This window comes from Diceros bicornis, chromosome 18 (assembly GCF_020826845.1).
Source record: "Diceros bicornis minor isolate mBicDic1 chromosome 18, mDicBic1.mat.cur, whole genome shotgun sequence".
NCBI lineage: Eukaryota > Metazoa > Chordata > Mammalia > Perissodactyla > Rhinocerotidae > Diceros > Diceros bicornis.
Genome location: NC_080757.1, coordinates 34450408 through 34471659, shown reverse-complemented (window position 1 = coordinate 34471659; position 21252 = coordinate 34450408). Strand labels below are relative to the sequence as shown.

General features: G+C 42.4%; 1 protein-coding gene across 2 annotated transcripts in view; it reads right to left on the bottom strand.

Moving 5' to 3' along the window:
- Positions 1-20642, bottom strand: part of CA10 (carbonic anhydrase 10) — a 459693-nt gene extending 439051 nt beyond the window's left edge. The window contains exon 1 of one of the 2 annotated variants that reach the window (XM_058560658.1): positions 19576-20642. In XM_058560658.1, the coding sequence (XP_058416641.1) occupies positions 19576-19636 (61 nt within the window). In that variant the 5' untranslated portion in view covers positions 19637-20642. The remainder of the gene's footprint in view (positions 1-19575) is intronic. The other variant, XM_058560656.1, reaches the window with a different exon arrangement.
- Between the last annotated feature and the right edge of the window lie 610 nt (positions 20643-21252).

The window sequence follows — 21252 nt, the reverse complement described above, 5'->3', positions numbered from 1 at the left end:
TATAAGTGTAGCCTCCAATTCCAACTCTTTGGCCCACCCGTAGACTCAGTGAACCCCTCAAATGCTTTAATGAATTTCTTTTCTGCTCAGACTAGTCTTGAAGGGGTTCTGTTGTAATATACAACTAAGGACCCCAGGGGACATGGCCTCCTGTCCTGGGTTGTAAGAAGAGCCTGCAGAGAGGCTGATGGAGCGTTCCTAGGAAACTGGAACAACAAACAATATTTTGGGGCACCTTTTAGGTGTCAAGTGCTTAGTAAAAAAAGCTCTGAAGAAATGCAGTGCCATCATTCAAACCAGGGGTTGGTAAACTGCACCATCCTTTGTCATAGCAGGTGTAAAGAGGATGGAAAGAGAACACCCTGGGTAGCTCTCCTCCGAGACTTTGATTTTCCCTCTCTTTTCAATTCAAACAGACCAATGCAGATATAACGCTGGTTGTGAAGGGATAGGAAGAGAGATTTTGATTATTGATGCTAGTCAGCATGGATGCACTCCTCTGTGTTTTTCAAAGCACTTTACCACCATTAGTTGTTTATATTAAATTAAATCATCTTGGAACATCCGTTAGTTTTGAAAGCAAAAGTACATCTGGCTTAAGCCTGCTTTTCACCTACTGCCACAGTCACCCCTGTATTATCTATAGCTTGCTCACCCATGGCTCTGAGTTCACCCATTTGTAGGACAGGGTGATTTTGATTTTTCAAAATCATGTTTTTCAATTGCTCTCTGTTCTATGCCTTCTGCTTGCAGTTAGGAGTTCAAATCCTATCTAACTCAGGCCGTTAGCAGCTGGGTGACTTGGACCAGTCACTTAACCTCTCTGAGCTTCCTTCTTCTATAAAATGTTGATATTACACCCTCAAGCAGGCTTGTAGAGAGGACTGAATAAGTGTGTAGGATGGCAGCAGAGCTCAAACTCTGGATTCAGACCTATCAGTGTTCAAGTCTTAGGTTATATCTTATCAGCTGTGTGCCCTTCAGCAAGTTAACCTGGGTGCCTCTGACTCCTCTCAGTAAAATGGGAGATGGATAAGAACTCCCTCATAAGATTAAACAATTAAATGAGATAATAGATGGAGAGCTGTTTGTACAGTGCCTGTTAGCTACTAATATTATAAACAGTGAAGTGGTTGTTTAGGGTGTGTGTTTGGAGTGAATTAAGGAACTATCAAATAAAAGAATAAAATCAACTTTATGTTTTCACACCCCCCCACTACCACCCTCCTTAACAGTCTTTAGTGATCTGAAATGCTCAGGAAACAAACATTTAAAAGCTGCTACTATTGACAGAGATCAGATCCATGGTCGCCTGAGTTCAAAGGTGGGAGAGAAATTGACTCTGAGCGGGCAAAGGGAAATCTGGTGGATGCTGCAAATATTCTGTATCTTGATTGTGGTGATGTTTACATGATTATATTCTTTTTCCAAAGTTATCAAACAGTACATTTAAAATGAGTGTATTTTATATATATTACACTTTAATAAAATTGACTTTATTATATTACATGCACTCTAGAGCAAGGGTTGGCGAGGTTTTTTCTGTGAAGGACCAGACAGTTAATATTTCAGGCTTTGCCAGCCAAAGCCTCTGTTACAATTACTCAACTCTGCTGTTATAATGCAAAAGCAGCCTCGTCAATAGATAACACAGAAATGAATGGGCGTGGCTGTGCTTCAATAAAATTTTATATTGGACCAAAATTTGGTTTCCTATCATTTTCACGTGACATAAAATATTCTTGATTTTTTTCCCAACCATTTAAAAATGTAAAAATCATTCTTAACTCCCAGCCTTACAAAAACAGGCAGCAGGCTGGATTTGGTCCCTGGGCCATTGCTTGCCAAGCCCTGATCTAGGGTTCAAAAGAGCGTCTGTCAAGCAGCATTCTGGAATCTGCTTTACCGGCTTCTCAATGCAAATGTCACGTCTAAGAGGCCTGGGAATCCAGCTCCTATGAGTCCTGCTGGGCCCTTGCCAGAACCTACTCTCTCTGTGGCCAGGCTAAGACACTGCTTCTTGATTTCAATTTCCCCATCTGTCCAGGGAAGACAACAATCGCCTCCCAGAGCCCCACAAAGCTCATTCAGCTTGTGATTTGGGAGAAAATGCTCTATCCAAGTGCAGAAACTGATCATGGCTCGGGTTGTGTGTGTGGCCTGTCTCAATCAGCAAGGGGAAAGGTTTGATTTTTCAGGTTGTCATTCCTAAAATTGCTTGTCTTTCCAGGTGATGTTCTTATTTCTGAATGCGGTCTGACCTTCACATTCCCAAAAGAGGAGGGTTATTCTTTTCAAAGAGCTGGCAGCAGAACAGTACTCTCAGAAAGCTTGCTCCTTCCCTGCCAAGCTGCCATCTCTAGCACAACCATCCCCCCAGGGAGGGTGGCTTCCCCCCAGAATGTTTGCCTGTGTAGGGCCAGAGCTACTCCAAACTCCTCTGACAGCAAAGGGAGCTTTACAAATCCAAACCAGCACAAACTGAGATTTCATTTCGGTGGTAGGTGCTTAAGCAACCCCTTGGGGGTGGGAAAAACTGCAAAGATATCCACAAAAGCCAAGATAATTCTGGAGTTTCCAAAGCCTCACAGTTTAAAAAAATTTTTTAACGTTTCATCTATAATTTAACCAATCTTCCATTGAAGAAAACGGATTACCCAGGCATCCAGTTTATTATTCTACTGTTGGAAGCATTCAAATCAATCGTCTGCATTAGGGTTTGCAAACTTTTTCTGTAAAGGACCAGATAGTAAATATTTCAGGCGTTTCAGGCAATACCGTCTCTGTTGCAACTACTCAGCTGGGTCGCTGTGGTGTAAAAGCAGCCATAGACAATACATAAATGAATGAGCATGGCTGTGTTCCAAGGAAACTTTGTTTACAAAACTAGGCGATGGGCCAGATTTAGCCCACAGGCTGCTGTTTGCTGAGCCTTGTCCTGAGCTATGGCATCTCTAAGAGGGACTAGGTGGGTTGGGAAGAGGAAATAAAACTTAAATCAACAGACGCTACTTGGAATATCTGCAGATAATCTTGTAATTATCATTATAGACTGGGAGTAAAACCCAACCAATCAGCATGTTGTGCTAGGAACGGGAGCAGGATACACAAGTAGATGATATGAATCTTGAGCACAATGAGTTTTCCATCTGATAGAGGAAGAAAGACAGGTGGGTGACGAGCAGCGCTGGAGAAAGTAAGAACCAATGGGTGTGGAGAACCAAGAGGCCTCTGCTAACTGGACTGATCACAACAGCATTCACAGAGGGAGCCCTCTGGCTGAACTTGTGAAATGGGTACGATTCAGGTGGGTGAAAACTAGGTGGAGAAACACAATATGAACAAAGGCACAGGTAAATATGTGCCAGGTGTGTTCACAGAATAGTGAATTGGCAAATTGGAGCAAAGTTGGAAAGGTGTTTATAGAGCACCATAGGAGACTTTTAAACATCAGTTTTAATAATATGAACTGTTTTTGTAGAGTCAGTGGGATGTGTTGAAGGTTTCTGAGCTTCTAGGGCAATATTCCCTACAAAGCAGGCAACTCAAAGAATCCTCCTGCTTTACAAAGATAACGTGGCTCGCCGCGTCTTACATGTTATGCATGTGATATGACTAACAGGTCACGTTTATTAAGCCATTATTATCTGCCCAATAATAACATACTAAATGCTTTACTTTCACATGTCATTTAACACATAAAAAATCACTCAGGGGCCGGGCCAGTGGCGCAGCAGTTAACTGCGCGCGTTCCGCTTCAGCAGCCCGGGGTTTGCAGGTTCAGATGCCAGGCACGCACCCATGCACAGCTTGTCAAGCCATGCTGTGGCAGCGTCCCATATAAAGTAGAGGAAGATGGGCACGGATGTTAGCCCAGGGCCAATCTTCCTCAGCAAAAAAAAAAAAAAAAAAAAGAGGAGGATTGGCATCGGATGTTAGCTCAGGGCTGATCTTCCTCATAAAAAAAAAAAATCACTGAGGTGGTTATTTTTATCCCCACTTTACAGATTAGAAAACTGAGATGCAGAAGAAGTTAACTTACCCAAAGCCATCCAGCTTGGAAGAGGCAGACTGTGAGTTTAAACCCAGGTCTGTCTGTCTGTAAGCTTTTAATCACTCTAAATGCCTTCTCAGTGCATTTAAACATACTTCTGTGTTTTAATAGTTGAATAAAGCATTTTTTTCAAACTTCATTTCTAAATTGTCTCTTCCAGCATTTCTCCTCAAAAATCCCCAATACTATGATTACATTTCTCATCTTTTTATCTTCCTACTAATTATTCTTTTCAAGAGCAACAGATTCATAATTAAAGATTTAGAAATTTAAATTCTTTCCAAATTTCATCCAAACTGAGCTCACTAATTTAACATAAAATTGTGATTTTCATCAACGCCATATCTACCCATCTATGTATATAATTATTTTCACATTGTTTTTGTCTACATTTTAGGTGGGCCTTGCTTTAACGCATACAACCCTTGTACGATGTTTGCTGAAATAGAATAGTGGAATACAATTTAAAATAAGTAAAAATGATCATAAATAAAAACCTAGAAGGGAATAAACTGTTAACAACAGTTGCATTCAGGTTATTGTGATTACAGGTGATCTGTTTCCTTTTCTCTTTTTCTCTAAATTACTCAAAAATGGGTTATATTAGTGTTATAATTTTTAATTGTAATCATGCGAAAATGTTCTCTAAAAAAACAAAAGATTATGAAACAACACATTGAGAGCTACTCTAATAAGCAACTAAGAAAAGAATCTCCTAATGCAAAAAGTGACTATGTTCCATGAAGGTTCCGTGATTCTTGGCTACATGTACTTAGAGCTATTAAGTCTCATTAATTTACTGGGATCTAATATCAGGCAAACTGGTATGGGTCTATCTTTGGCTTCTCTAAATTCAATCAATTTAAGAGAAACGGGAGTAGGGGTTTAGCGGATTAGTCACAACAGGCCATTAATCTCTGCATTCTCAGTTGTAATCCAGCCTCTACCAGCGTGAACGGGGGGAAAAAATCCCACAAAAAACGCAACCGCTCAGAAGAGCTCCAAAGCCGACTCCCTCGAGACCAACACACTTAGGTCACAATTTGCTTGTCTTTACTTAACATCAATACAGCATTTGTCATCTGTCCTATTTCTTGTTGGTTTTTCTTTCATGCCTTTTGCTGAAATTCTCAGATCAGATATATTCGAAAAGGAACCATGTCGCAATCCCAGGAGTAGCCAGGCATTTAATTATTTTATTAATAAAATAGGCATTAATGATTTTAAAAATCATTCTCTCAAGTGAACACAAAACATAAATCAAAACTATCTTTTCAGGTTCCAAATTTGTTGAAAAAACAAGGCTAAGGTTACCATGTGTGTAAATTAGTGCTTGGGGAAGGTGGCAAGACTGAATAATGAAAAGAAAATAGAGTAACCAAATTCCAGCAAAAATGAGCAAATGATAGTTTTAGAACATGTAAATATTATATCTTTTATCTTAAATGGATTGGATCATAATACCCCACTTCTTTATTACTTTGGCCAATAAACCAGCATTTATTAATGTATTAAGCAGGAAAAACAATCAGCCAATTCCTCAATCAGGGTTTTGTTTATGCCACCATCGTCAAGCTGAATATTTACTGGATTACAGGAGACTATCTACCTATATTAGAGGACTTGGTAAGTCTAAACCCTAGTTGTAAAATGAAAATATGGGGCCTTAAAATTTTTTTTAAATTATTAAAGAAAAATGTGGGCCAGATCCAGTAAATTGTCTCTGAAGATCATCTTATGAAAAAGACATGATTGTCTTCTTTCCTATTACCTTTAAAATATTCCCCAAACATCCTAGCTTCCCCTAGTGAATCAGATTCAACCAACCTCAACTGATTATGTGTCATGTGCAGGCACTGTGCTAAACACTTCCACATGAATTGGCTCATTTAATCCCCATGTTTTACATGATATTGCCAATTCCTTCCTAATTTTGCCCAACATGTCTTTTGTTCTTTTAGCTTCAGACATAACAATACAAAACCCACCATTTATCAAGTACATTCTACGTGCCAAGCACTATGCTGCATTTTTAAAATTTCAGTCTCCCTTAACTCCAAAGATAGATGTTATTACCTCCAGTTTATAAACGAGGATACTAAGGATTAGAGATGTTAAATAACTTCCTAAGGTCACACAGCAAGTAAGTGCAGAGTTGAAATGAAATTCTAAGACTCTAGCATACAGACCCCAAGGTTTTCAGTAAATACTTTTTTTTTGGTGAGGAAGTTTAGCCCTGAGCTAACATCTGTTGCCAATCCTCCTCTTTTTGCTAAGGAAGATTGGCCCTGGGCTAACATCCATGCCCATCTTCCTCTAGTTTATATGTGGGACACTGCCACAGCATGGCTTGATAAGCGGTGCATAGGTCCACACCCGGGATCTGAACCTGCGAACCCCAGGCCACCGAAGCAGTGTACGGGAACTTAACCACTATGCCACTGGACTGGCCACAGTAAACACTTTTATGGAGCAGTCAACGACGACTCCTAGACTCTTTCTCAGAGTCTTACTACAAGGTCATCATTCTACAAATATAGTTTGAGTTATCCTCTCATCATACCTTATCCTTACATTTGTCCATCTCAAAAGTTACTTGCCACTTTTCTGGTCACTTATAGTCTTAAAAGTTCTTCCTGTAATTTAATCTTGCTGCCTCAACATTTCAAAAACTGAAGAAGTTTGGCATCAACAGCAAACTTGGATAATTTTCCATAAAAGTCTCTTAATACTATAAGATTTCCAAGTTGGAAAGGAACCTAAAAATTATCTAGTCCAATATTCCTGTTTAAAAAGAGAAAGCTTAAGGCCCTGAGCAGTAAAACGACGTCCCTCACACCACAGAGCTAGTAGTGGCAAGGGTGACACTAACTTTAACATGTTCTAACTTCCACCCCAATAATCTTTTCTGCAAACCACCAATTTGCTCATCCCTGTAATATATAGAACTACGCTCTAGGAATAATACTTAAGAAGTCTCAGGGGCCAGACCGGTGACGCAAGTGGTTGAGTGGGTGCGCTCCGCTCTGCCGGCCCGGGGTTTGCCGGTTCGGATCCCAGGCGCGCACCGACACACTGCTTGGCGGGCCATGCTGTGGCGGTGTCGCATATAAAGTGGAGGAAGATGGGCACGGATGTTAGCCCAGGGCCAGTCTTCCTCAGCAAAAAAAAAAAAAAAAAAAAAAAAAGAGGAGGATTAGCAGATGTTAGCACAGGGCTGATCTCCTCAAAAAAAAAAAAAAGAAGTCTCAAAATTCTGGATTTAGGAAAGGTATTTGCTTGTGCTTCCATGGTTTCCTGTCTCTGATCTAACTTATTAAGCAAAATAATATCTTGAATGCAACGGCTATTTGGCTTTTGTTTAACAGTCTCCAGGGTGGACCATGTTGAAAGGATCTTTAAAGGTTTAATTACTATGCTACAAACTCATTTATTCTCTCAAGCAATTCAAGTGTATTTCTGGAGACTCATAAACAGGTTATACACTACTTATGGATGCAACATGGCAAAACTATAAAGAATTTTATACTGTTTTACCCAGTAATCACAATATTGGGGTTATTTTAAAGAAATAATTCAATAGAAATAAATATCTATACACATGAAAACATATGCCCAAAATGGCAAAAACTAGAAACAACATAGATGCTCAAAAATAGGGAAAAAGATAAATATAAACAATGCTATTTCAGATGAATAAACTATATGGAATTATTACAAAGAAAACAATGAATATTAAAGTGGCAGAGACTAGCTAATTGTTTCTCAAACCATTTTCCTTTTGCTCCTGGGCACAAGGCTAGCCTACAATTCTCAAGATCTTTTGCAATAAGATGTGGCCATGAAACTGACCAGAAGTGATGTACACAACTTTCCTGCTTGGCTCATAAAAACCTCTCCCACGATCCTTCTCCACACAATTTTTTTCCATCTGTTGGTGTGGATGCCCAGGACAACACTGGAAGCCATATCTTGAAGAGAGCAGAGCCTCCATAAGCCTTGAGATTCCCAAGTCACTACAAAAGACAGGATTCCTTCCCTTTTATCTCTTCTCCCTCACCAAGCCCCTACACACACACACACACAAACACACACACTCACGCTCATTGACACCAGTGGACAATTAAAGAGAGGGGGAAGTAGGCTTCTACTGTGTTATATCACTGAGATTGCGGGGTTTATCTCTCACAGAGTCCAAAATTTCCTGAACTAACACAACTAGGAAGCAACATAGGGAAATACTTAAGATATAATATAAAATTTTTTTGAAAGTACAGCAGTAGTTCCTCCTTATCCGTGGGCAATATGTTCCAAGACCCCCGGTGGATGAAACCATGGATAGACCTGAACTCCATATATACTACGTTTTTCCCTAAAACATACATACCTAGGATAAGGTTTAATTTATAAATTAGGCACAGTAAGAGATTAATAACAATTATAATAAAATAGAACAATTATAACAATATACTGTAATAAAAGTTACTGTAAATCTTAGCAATCTCAACATATGATTTTTTTCTTTCCTTATTAAGTAGAGAACTCTCACCTTTTCACTTAAAGGAAGCACTTACAGCTTCTCTTTGGCATGTCCGAATTGCCAGCATCACTACTCTTGCACTTTGGGGCCATTATTAAGTAAAACAAGGGTTACTTGAACACAAGCACTGTGATACTGTGACAGTGATCTGAAAACCAAGACGGCTACTAAGTGACTACGGTTGGGTAGCATATACAGCACAGATATGCTGGATAAGGGATGATTCACATCCCGGGCAGGACCCACGGGTTGGTCGCAGGAGAGTTCATCACCCTACTCAGAACAGCGGGCAATTTAAAACTTATGAAATGTTTCCTTCTGGAATTTTCCATTTGATATTTTCAGACCACGGTTGACTTCGGGCAACTGAAACCGCTGAAAGTGAAACCACGGATAAGGAAGGACTACTGTACAAAGATTTAAGGTTGAAAAAGTTGTCAGTGCAAACTTTGGTAAATAAAAATTTAGTCTATAGGGAACCAGTTCGTTTTCCTAAATTTTCTTTGATACTGTTGTCGTACCATATTTAGCAGTAAAATTAACTCAATGACTTCCAGTGCATGTTTGTGACGCTAAAACACACCATCCTTGGCTTGCAAGGAGAGCTGAATCAAGGAGGAACATTTCACTGGAACACACACTAGCCTAAACGGCAAATGTGCAAACAAAACTCTTATTCGTTAATTTGTTCAACACGTCTTACCTTTAGATGTGGCACATTACAAAACTTTACCTGGCTCAGTCAAGCTCTAATTTCAGCAGTTCTAAAATCAGGAGAAAAAAAAAAAAGGCTGCACCAACTAACGCACTTAAAATCGCAAACGACTCTCATCTGGCCACTACAACACAGCACTTGTTATGGAACTTGTTATAGATACAAAAAATAATAACTTCACAACTTTATATTTCATTCTACAGAGATCTGAGCCACTGTGACTTAGAGCTGGTATCTTAACGATGCCTTACAAGACTCAGACAGCCAGTGACATATTTCTATTCGCACCCAGGCCATACAACAGAAATTTATTACTCGTAGATGCCTCACCTTCTAACTATCAGTATAATCTCCATATAACTACTGAGAGGTTAAGAGCAGAGGCCTTTTTTCTATCACCTCCCCTTATGTTTTTCTGCAATTAAATTAACAAGCAAACAAACAACAACAGACCATCCAACTGACCAGTTGAAAAGCTCAACTAGGAGATAATAGATAGAATGCCCAGCCAAGCACAGCAAATCCACTCTCTTCTTTCCGTGTCTAGGTTCCTGGCTCTCCCCCTGCTAAGAACTAGTGGGCTACACCACAGTTCTGTTATAGAAGGCCAGAGAGGGAAGTAAAGTTTTCTGACACAAGACTAGAAAACACCTTAGAAACAAGTCATTTCCTGTATTGCTCTGCATCAAGACTAGAGGGTGGGCAGGCTTTCCCTAAAGCACTCGTGTTCAATGCTGACTAAGGGGCAACGAGCTTTCTCTAGTGCTGGCTTCTCCCAAGCTGGAACCCAATAAGAAAACACCTGTATCCTAAGCAATCTCTTTTAACAGGAACAGAGATGACATGGAGAAAGGAATAACACATCCATTGATCCTTAAAGTCCTAGTTCAAGTCTTATAGTGTGGCAGCTGAAATACATTTTAAACAACTGTAAGTCCCCCAACCAACACTGGTTTGTCAAATGCAGATATGAGTTGAGTCTGAGAAGGAAATGGAAAGCTATCCAATACATTGCTCCCTGAGAAGGCTCCTGTTCTCTCTGACTCTGCACACTCCAAGATCCCTATGTGGTAGAAGCAACAGGGCCGCTAACAGAGATGTCTTCTTCATCTCCCCTCCCTCCTAGCTTCAGAGCTTGTCTCCCATTCGCCTTCGAAAGAAGGAAAGCCATTATAAATCACTTGTTATTCACTCACGTATTAATTCAATCATTCATTATTGAGCATCTACTAAATGCTAGGCACTGGGTTGGGCAATGGGAAAAAAAAAGAAAACCAACAGTATTTGTGTATTACCAAATATACATTCTATAAGGGCAAAGATCATGGCTGCTTTGTTCTACATTTTGTCTTCTGCCTGGCCCAGTGCCTCCCTCAAAGGAGGCATTCATCAGCATTTGAAGAATGAATGAATCAACACATTAAACACTGGGGGTGTGGGGGCAGAACCCTTCCATAGATATGTCACTTTATTAGTTCATTTCAAGAACCCTGTGAGATATTTATTATTATTCCAACCTTATGGAGGAGGAATGGCCTACGCCTACTGAATAAGTGCTGTCATCAAAACTGTTTTCCTTGAGGGTGAAAGGTAGAGGTGTGTATGATAGGAAGACGGGGCAGCAGAATGGGAATATGTTGACTCATATCCTTCAGTAAATGTGTTTATTCCAACTCTGGCATTGCTGTCAAATGTGTTGTGAAGCCAGCAGGACTTGGCTCTGGAAAACTCACCTGAAAGTCACAGGCTTCCTTTCCTACTGCCAGCCCCTTCAGCTACTGGGCATGAAGTATTGGACAAAGTTAAAGATTAACTCTGACAAAGGTCCCAATTCTCCCAGATCAGGAGAGAAAAGCATTTGTAGGCTGTCTCCTTCGCAACCACTGATAATCTCTCCACTGCCATCCTGATGGCACCTTAATGCAAATGTAATCAGACCCAAACACTGGCCACCCCATTACCAGTCCAATCTCGCTAATAAAGAGCAATTACGGCTTTGTTATAAAGGCAATCCCAGACCATTTCTCACCATCCACAGCTCCCTACCCCAACCCCCGCATGATGGAAATCCCTTAAAGTTATGATGGAAATCCCTTAAAGTTTTGTTTAAGGTTACATGAGATGAAAATGCAAAAAGTTATGGGAAAGATTCAATTATCAAAGAGAATAAGGTGATAATTGCCACATTGCAAAATCCAGAGTCAACCAATAAAATCCTGGCTCTTTTTCTAGGGTATAAAAACATGGAGACAAACTAAGTAAGGAGATAAATTCTGTAATCTATATCTGGGTTATCTCAAAAGCTTCTGGGAAACCACCTGGAACTAGAGACGACAATGGAAAATAACTAGTAATCTGGGCCAAATGCAGCATAGCTGGACTAGAGCCAAAAGCTTTAACCCTGACTGGTCAGTTCCCAAAGAGGAGAATGATGTAAACTAGACCTACCTTCTGGGTCCTTAAAAGGATGCTGTCCCTGCACAGAGACACACAGGAGTGGTTTTTACTGACTACTAATATATGCAAGGTGTTACCGTACTGGAATTATATCTCCTAAAGGCTCTTCTATCTCAGCCTCATCCGTCACACTCCACTCTCTAGTTGTTGCCATGTTGACCTCTTGACAGTCCCCTGAATTCATCATGTCCCATCTAATCTCTCTGTCTTTGCAAATGTTGTTTCCTATGATCATCCCTCCTCCATCACACTCCTCCTGGTCAATCAGCCAAAATCTTCCAAGCCAACTCTTTAGCATCCTTCAAGACTCAGCCCAAGCATCTTCTAACTAACATTACTTACTCTCCTTCTTCTACTGCCCCTACTCCAGAATGAGTCAGATATCCCCTCTCTGTTCTACTCAAACATTGTATCTCTTTTCATTATAATACTTACCATGTTCTGCTGTAACTACTACTATTTTTAATATCAGTCTCCTACTAGATTATGAATTTCTGGAGAGAAAGGTCAGTGTCTTACTCATTCCTACTGGATCCTCAGTCCTTCAATAAATGTTGAATGATTAAGTGGACAAAGGAGGCCATTTCGTTTTAGGTCTCTATACTCACTCTATATGGTAACTGGACCATCGAGAGGGTAAAATGAGTACATAATTTAGTGGACCACGAGTATACTCTCCCAAGCGAAAATGCAGTCGATTGGAAATAAGAGTTGAGCAGAGTGTGATAAGGTAAAATTGCTGTAAAATGCTTTGCAGTGCTTCAGGCATCTGTTTCATGTCAAATAGTGCATCTATTGCTTGGCACACAATTAATCTTCACAATACAAAAGCATGCATGGATGATCCATTTCTCTTAGCATTCATCTAATGCTAAAGACATTATTATTTTTATTATTATTATTACTATTATTCAAGTACAAAATTGGAGACATTTGCATTTGCTTCACACAGTTCATAAGAGATAGGACGACTGTCTTTTTTTTTCTAAGTCTGTCACTCAGAATGTCTCATAATGGCCTAATTGATGTACTAGGCCAGTATTTTTTTAATGGGTTTTGTAAGCAAGAAAAAACGTTGACAAGATAAGGAGTTGGGTTTCTAAGTTAATGCTTATTACAATCAAAGAAGAAAAGTACCCAAACCTGACTGTCATTTTCCTTATCTCTACTGTAGCTCCTCATAACTAAACAACACGGACTAAATTTCTTCTCTTGGCTTGCAAGCCCCTTCACACTGGCCCCAGGTTATTTTTCTAGCCTGATTTCCAGTCACTTACTCCAGCCCACCTATTCCATATGCCCATTGCCCATACTTCCAATGCTTTGTTTTCCTCCCTTCTTGTCTATGAACATACTATTCTTGCCTCATGGTATGTCTTTGTTTTCCCTGTTCTTTTGAAATCTCATGTATTCTTCCAGGCCTGATTCAAATGTTTTCTCCTCTACAAACCCTTCCCCTTTCCCATTTGCATCTGCCAACAACAGTTAACTGCTCTTGCTTTATACTCTGATAGCACTTTGTACACATCTCTATCACATAAACAATACCATCTTATAACTACGATGGACCAAGGGTTGTTCATTGTTATGATTCCTACGCCTGGTACGTAGTTAGCCAGCAATACTATCTTGTTGAACACGGAAGAGATAACTGAATAACTAATTGGCACTTACAAGAACAGGTCCAAAGTGTCAACAAGTATTGTTATCGATGACAACGATAATGATGATGGTGATAATGTTGATGAAGATGATTTTATGAGAGCAGCTCCAATTCATTGAGTGACTACTACATCCCAGGCACTATGGCAAGATCTTATGTACATTTTATCCAATCCTCATTTTATAGATTTTACAGAAGCTCAGAGAACTTAAAAGAACTTTTCCAAGATCACACAGAGAGTGAATGCCAAAGGTAGGATTCACATGTAGGTCTATCTTGGTTCCAAAGCCCATGCTTACTCTCATATATGTGTAATTGGCCAATGGTTACTGTATTCCAGACACCATGCTAGATATTTTACAAATAGTGTTTTGTTCCTTACAATTACCCTGTAGGATTAACCTTGGGAAGTAAGTATCATCTCATTTTACAGATGAGAAAGCTGAAGTCTCCCCAAAACTCAGCTGTCTACAATCCTGAATAGGCTACAAACCATACAAAGTACAGCAGTACTTGGAAACATGCAACACAAATTCAAAATCCAAAGAAATGTTAGAATTTTAAACAAATATCAACCAAGTTCAGTCCACTGAATCCATGTAAAGAAGCATAATAAGAAAAACAAAAATCACCAAGAAATTAAACATATTAGGACACCCTATATTCTCTCAATTCAATAGCTCCTTAAGTGGAATCACCCCAACTTTCCAGTATCTCCCAAATGGAAACTTTTATTTCAGTTGAAAGAGTCTTAGTGTACATCTCACTCATTCCTATTCCTCTCCTTTTGATGATGTGGCCCCCTCCATCTCTTCTATCCCATCCTCCAACATCTGTCTAATATCCTCCTTTTCCTTCATGTCTAGATTTCTCTCTTCTATAACATTTATGTTCTTTAGCAAACAATTAGGCATCATTCTTATTGTTTTACATCACTATACATTTTGTGCATTACTTTTTTTGTGCATTTTGTGTATTTGCTTTTATAACTATATTCTAACAATTAAGCATCATTCATATTATTTTATATCACTCTACATTATGTGTATGTATCTCAACTTTGATTTTATAACTATATGTTAAGCATGGATCATTCCATAATATAGTAAAGACACAGATACTTTACATTTGCATAACACGAAGAACATTCAGGATCACTCTCTGATGTTTCTCTCAATAATTCTTTAAAATAGGCAAAGAAGATGTAATTTTCATTTTACAGATGAGGGAACTGAGACTCTGAGAGGCTAAGAGAATTGTCCAAAGTCATATAGGTAATTAAGGAAGAGCTGGATTGCAGGGTGGGTCTTCTAACTTCCATCTCTCTGCAATGGCTTCTATCATACACATTTATGGTGCTTGGACCTCTTCCTGACCTAAAGGAAGGCCCAAATATGTAATGCTTAATTAAGGTGAAAAATTGGGATGTTAAGTATTGACTGCCTAGGATGGCAATCAAACCCCCTTTTCCCACCCAAGAAAATGTTTCTCCACATTGACATGTCTCTTTCCCCCAGGGATTTTATATTACTTAGGAGGATTCTCATCTCACTGCCAGGAGAGTCTCATCTATGATGATGGCATCTGCCAGTGACATGGCTACATGACACCAGCATGGGAAGCTGGATTTAAAGAAACCATATAAGCCAATAAGATCATCAGATAAGTACTCTTTGTTGGGGTGGGACTCTTTTTTTATTTAATGGAATGTTCTATTTCAAGCTATACTGACAGCACATGTAGTTTGCCATTCTGGAAGCACTTTAAGGTTGGGTCTATACCAAGTTAGAATTTACAAGCAGAAAGAGAAAAATCCTGTCGCTCCCCTGGGTAATAAGCACTACATTCCCTGGTGATTTATTAACTTTCCAAAGCTCACCTCAACATTGGGCTCACAGGGGTAGTGGGTTACACTCATGACTATGCACCAAAGCCTAATGCTGCCAGTCTCATTTGTACAAGAAAGAAAATTAAGAGACATTTCAAAGATGTTAAGCCAAGGCCTCCTTGAAAGTAGGATTCGTGCCCAATGTTATAAAATGCGCTTGCTGATGATTTTCTTTTTGCTTTTAAACAAGTTGAAGGGGAGGGAGGCAAAGGCTCTATTCTATCATGGCCTTACAAACTTGTGAAATGCCAGATTTGTAGGAAAAAATAATTGTATTATTGCAAGCTTACTATGCCTCAGACATTGTGCTATGTGAAAATCATTGAACATATTATCTTATTTAATCCAGGTAAAAAATGCGTGGGGTATGTTCTATTATTCCCTTTCTGTATATAAAGAAGCTGAAGTTAAACCACTTTAATTTTCAGATTAGGAAAAGAATGTATGAAATATTCCTTGCTTGTAGGGATTGCTGGTCATAAGGCACTGGTGGCAAACTTGGGTAATGGTTTCATCTGTTTGAGTGACGGAGTCATGTACAACTCAAATGCTACCTTAATTCTAGCTCTAGACCGCAATTTTCCTAAACTTCCACTTCCAAACTCTCTAAGATTTACGACCATATAACACAATTTATTCTTTCAGTTGGAGACATCAAAATAAAAAATGATGAATAAAAACATTTAAAGAAATCTTGAACCAAAACATAAATGATATACTGAATTCTGACTCAGTTAGACCTCCAGGTTGACCCTCCGAGGGCTTTAGTTGCCTTACATATAAAATTACCCTACAAATTCTGAGAACAGATGAGTTCAAATATATGCAATATTATGTAATATATTGTGTGTAATGTATTTTCATATTATGTGAAAGCACTACATAATTATAATTGTTATTGCTGTTATTATTATGAATAAACTGACAAAGAGGTAAAGTAAGGAAGTAGGATGCATTGTGTAAATTAAATCAGTCAGCTGTCTTTGGACCAGGAAATTCTCTCCTGGTGCTGCTAAGCATTCATTCTTGCTGATCTGAGCTGCTTTTGTAAGAAGGGAATGGTGCTCTTGCTAGCACAGGGAAAAACCATCCTGGTTTCTCTCTCTCTCTTTCTCTTATCTCTTCAAGGATCTTGGCTGCCTTACATTTTCAGTAAAATGAGATCTGAGTCTAATGTGGAGCCCCAAGAACTCCCAGATCATGGCATTCCCTCTTCAGCCCAGCTCTGTGGTCCTTAAGTAGCCAAAATTGATTCCATCTCTCTAATGGAAGGCACACACGCTACTTCCTCAGCAGCTAGCTAAGGCTGGCTGAGCAGACCCCCAGGCCCACTTGCCAAGAGCTTCATCACGACCAAATGATTAGTGCAGAGCCATCGAAAATACCAAGCCCAGGTCTCTATGTTTTAAGCAATATACCTACACAGGCCCAAGGAGAAAACTCCTTGGATATGCTTTTAATTGGGGAGTGGGGTGGGATGAAGGTAGGCACCTTTGGTGAACAAAATACTAAGCTACAAAGCACCAGAGTATTCCTGAAAGCAAATGCTACCAACTGAAATTCAGTCAATATACCTTCCACAAGCCAGATCTACTACGAAAATTTTCCTTCTGCAAAATGTTTACACTGCAGACTTTTGCTGGCCTTTTCTAGTCTGGTATGCCTCAGTAATGAAGCCAACCCTACCAATGCATCAATCACTGATGCCTGGTAACTCAGTAAGAACTGGTACCCATTTCCTGGGTAGGGCAATTCATCCCAAGACAGTAGAGAGGTGTTTTGGTTTTTAAATTTTTTTTTTTTTAATTCAAGATTTAGTAGGTCCTATGATCATAGGGTTATGTTCCTTTTGGTAAAACTCAGCTGTGAGTAAATTAAAACTGCAAATCATGGCAACAGAAATGAAAGACCTACTAAACTGTCCCCGAGACACAATCATTCAACCTAAGTACATTGCATTCCTATACCTCTTAAGGATGCCAGATCGGAAAAAAATAGTCCTCCGAACTGTGGCAACCAGGAGTCATAATTATATTACTAATCAGAATTGTAACATACACGGATATCACTCAATGAGTAGTTCCGCTTATGGAGGGAGGAGGCCACATTGGCCCCGGAGAAAGAATGACCTTTTAAAGTTAAGTTTATGAATGTGTAAATATAGAGTACATAATGTTGCCTCTCTGCCTAAACATCTTCATAAAGTGCAAATTGATGCAGATCCTAACTAGGCATTTGGAATGCTAACCTAGTTTTCTGTGGTTAGCTAATAGCTAGCAATTTTGCTCACACTTTTATCCTCTCATTACATAGCAATGATGACTATTTAGTAAATACATGTGAAAGGCCATGTACTCCATAGCACTCCTCCCAGGCTGGAAATAATCTCCTCCTAATGCTTCTATTTATATAATTTAGTTGCTGATACACCAAATCAGGTATGGCTGTGACACGTATCCCACCAGCGTCTCTTTTGGAGGCCATGAACAAACCCATTCTCAGCTGGTTCCCCGCTATGATGGCCTGACCAAAAGCAGGGTAGGGGCTGTGGACAAGGGACGGAAGGGGAAATCCAGAGCGTCAATGAATGTTAACCCTTTGTACATCTTAAAGGGACTCAGCTGGCTTGTCTGATTTGAAAATTATGATGCTGGAGAGAGGTAGGGAAAGGCTACTTTATAACTGGTGAAATATTATGGAACGCAGAGAGAGAGTTTGGAATAGACATGAAGAAGAAAAAGATGTAAAATGTGGCCTTGTGAGATGCCACCCAGTCCATCATTAGACATATCGGCGATATAAACCTTTATAAGTCACCTGGGAATTTTCCCTCTTAGATGCAGGATGAGGTAAAAGAGGTGCCACTAGAGGAGCTGGGGTGACCCCAGGGCACTTTTTATTGTCTGCCAGGTACACAACGTATCTCTAAAGTATTACAGAGGCATATTTCTTAGTAGGGTAGCTGAGCCCCAAACAATAATTCCAAATAAAAGATTCCTTATTCCTGCCCAGTGAGGAGAACATTGAAACTGAAGAGTGGTATTTGGAAGTGGGTCCATGGTAAGGGCTGACAAGGGTTTTTCGTATCCAGAATCAGATCTGGCTTAAAGGGTGGGGATTAGCTGGGCTGCAGGAAGATGCAGGAAACATGTCCCTCCATCCCAATGCTGCTCAAACGTGTCTGCTCACAGGGGGCAAGGTTCCCGCTCTCCTCTTCTGGTGACTTCATGGGAAGTTGGCTGAGTTCCCAATTCTGCAGAGGGAATGCAGGCAGAGGGGAGCACTGTAAACCAACCTTACCCTGGATGCTTAAATGACAGGTGTGAGGGGAAGTGGGGTAGCACTGAACTGAACTGGGGAATACTGCTGATCCTGGGGCTTTTTCTCACGGCTCCCCTCCACACCCCCAATTCCCTGCACTAACAAAGACACTGCTTGGAAATCAGAATCCCTCCCAACACAAAGACACACAGGGCAGGCAAGCACAAGTCTCGCCTCATTCACCTCAATGCCCCGGCTTCCCATTAGTTCCCAAACCCACAGAGTGGCCCAAGGAGCCTGAAATCAGTGAGTCTGAGCCAGCACATCTTTGCCACTGGGAGTTAGGAAAGACCAGCGTCTAAAGTGGTATTTATGATATTGTGTTGTTTCAGATGGATTTTGCTTTTCTTTGGGGTGGAGGGGGGCGTGCTGGCGTGTTTCAGACCATCACAACCAGGTCCCGATGTGTTTGGGGAAGGCATGGAGGACTTCCACATCCCTCTGGTTCCTGCCGGTACTCTCCAGTCCCGCATCCTCCTGCAGTCTCTGGAAAGTGCCTAGAAACCAGGGCAGGGCTCTGCATCCATTTTGCCAGCCTGGAACCACCGAGTTTGGGAACTTTGGAAGCCAGGAGATGGGGGTGGAGGTTGCCAAGGCTCAGATTTCGGCGCCAGAGTTCTCAGCCAGAAAAGCAGTTGAAAATCAACACCCATCTGCCTCTTCTTTCTCATCTCCCACCCCTTCTACCTTCCAGGACTCCATACAGATATTACCCCCACTACACACACACACACACACACACACACACACACCCTTGGACTTCAAAGGTTTTTAATTCTGAAGGAAGCAAACCTGCAGAGCTGAAAAGGTCTCTGCCAACACCTCCCTCCCCTCCCATCCCCGAGGCTACTTGAGTGTCTACACACAATAAAACCCCATACATTCCAAACACCACAACATAACCCAAACCCGCCCGTGACTCCAGCGCGTCCCATACCTGATAGGCAGACGATGAAATTGGCTTGAAGAAGAAAGAGCACCTCCCAGACTATTTCCATCCTCTGATTCTCATTCCAAGTGCATTACTCGACGGGAAAACAGGGGGGGCAGGGGGGAGCCCGACACGGCACACACACATACACACACACACGCACACACTCCCGAGCGAGCGCACACTCGCACTCCCACCCGACAGCTGGCCAGGGACAGTCACCCCCAAGATCAATATCGCAGTTTGAATTGTTCCGGCAAATCTCCCCTTGGGCTCGACGGATGTGCACCCCAGATGTGCTGACACATGTCCGATGCCTCGCTGCCCCGGAGGTCTCCCCGCTCGCCGGTCTCCCCTCCTCGCACGAGCGGCGGAAAGAGCACTAGCAGCGGCGGCGGCAGCCACCTGAAGCCACCAGCGCTGGGCTCTTCCGGCAAAAACGAGACCCCGATCCGCCGGGCGCCCCAAGAAGACATAGACGACAGCCCCCCGCCGGGCCGCGCCGCGCAGTTCCGGGCCCCCGGCAGCTCGCAGCTCGCTGGCTAAGCCCAGGCGGTCCGCGACAAGTTGCCCTCGAAGTCCGCCCCCCTCACCGGGGCATGGTCAGAGGGTGGCTGCTCCGCTCCGGGGCCGTTCTCCTCCAGCTTCCGGGGGGCGGGGGGAGGAGCAGACACAGCAGACAGAGAGACAGAGAGAGAGAGGCAGGGATTATTGCCCGAATAATCCGGCCGCCAGCAGCCTCCGCCGACCCTCCCTGGTCCCCAAGTCCGCGCGCAGCCCGCCTCCTCCGAGCCCGGCTCGGGCGGCGCGTCCAGGGCGCCGAGCGGAAACGGTTGGGAGCCGGGGACCCGGGCGCATCGGGGGGCCGCAGGCTCCCCAAGTCGCGCGCGCGCTTTCGGTTCCTCTGCTATTTTCCTGGGCTCCCCAGAACCCCCAGCTGCCTCGCTTCCATCGCCTGCAACTAGCGCCGCCGCCGCCGAGATTTTCCGCAATGCAACTGCAGGGGTCGTTATTTCCTCGCCTACGGATCCCGACGCTTCCAGATTCGGAGGGGAGGAGGAGGGCAGGTGGGGGCGGAAGGAGGAGGAGAAGGGGAGGCTCGGCCAGGTGAGCGTCCTCGCCGCCGCCGGGAGCCCCAACGTCAGCCCCGCCGCCCGCGGCCCGGGGGCGGAGGCAGGAGGCCGGGGTGGGGAGGCGAGGCTGAACGCGGCCATAAGGAGGAGGACAGGGCTGGGCGTCGCAGCTTCGGGCCACCGCGGCCGCCGGCCTCGGCCCCAGCCCCGGGCTCCGACTCCTCACGCCGCCCTGCCCCGGCTGCCTCTGTCACCCTCCAGGATCTGGGGAGTTTCTCTTCTCGTTAAAAAGAACTTCGCGCCTGCCGGTTCGGCGCGGGAGACCCGGGCGGGACTCATCCAGGGAGTGCTGTGCTGCGTTCTCCCTCTGCTGCGGAATATTGGGGCCTTTTTTTTTTTTTTTTTTGCATAATTCATTCCCTGCCCTCTCCCTCTCGTCCCTCTCCTACCCCCTCCTCCTTCCCCCTTTCCGCTCCAATGCCAGAACACTACTTACCCCAGAGTTCTCCTCTCTGCAGGTTCCTAGAGCGGCTGCAACTCTTGCCTGCAAGTCCCTCACCTCCCTCCTCCCGAAAGGGGAAAAAACCGTCTTTCCAAGTCCAAGTGCGAG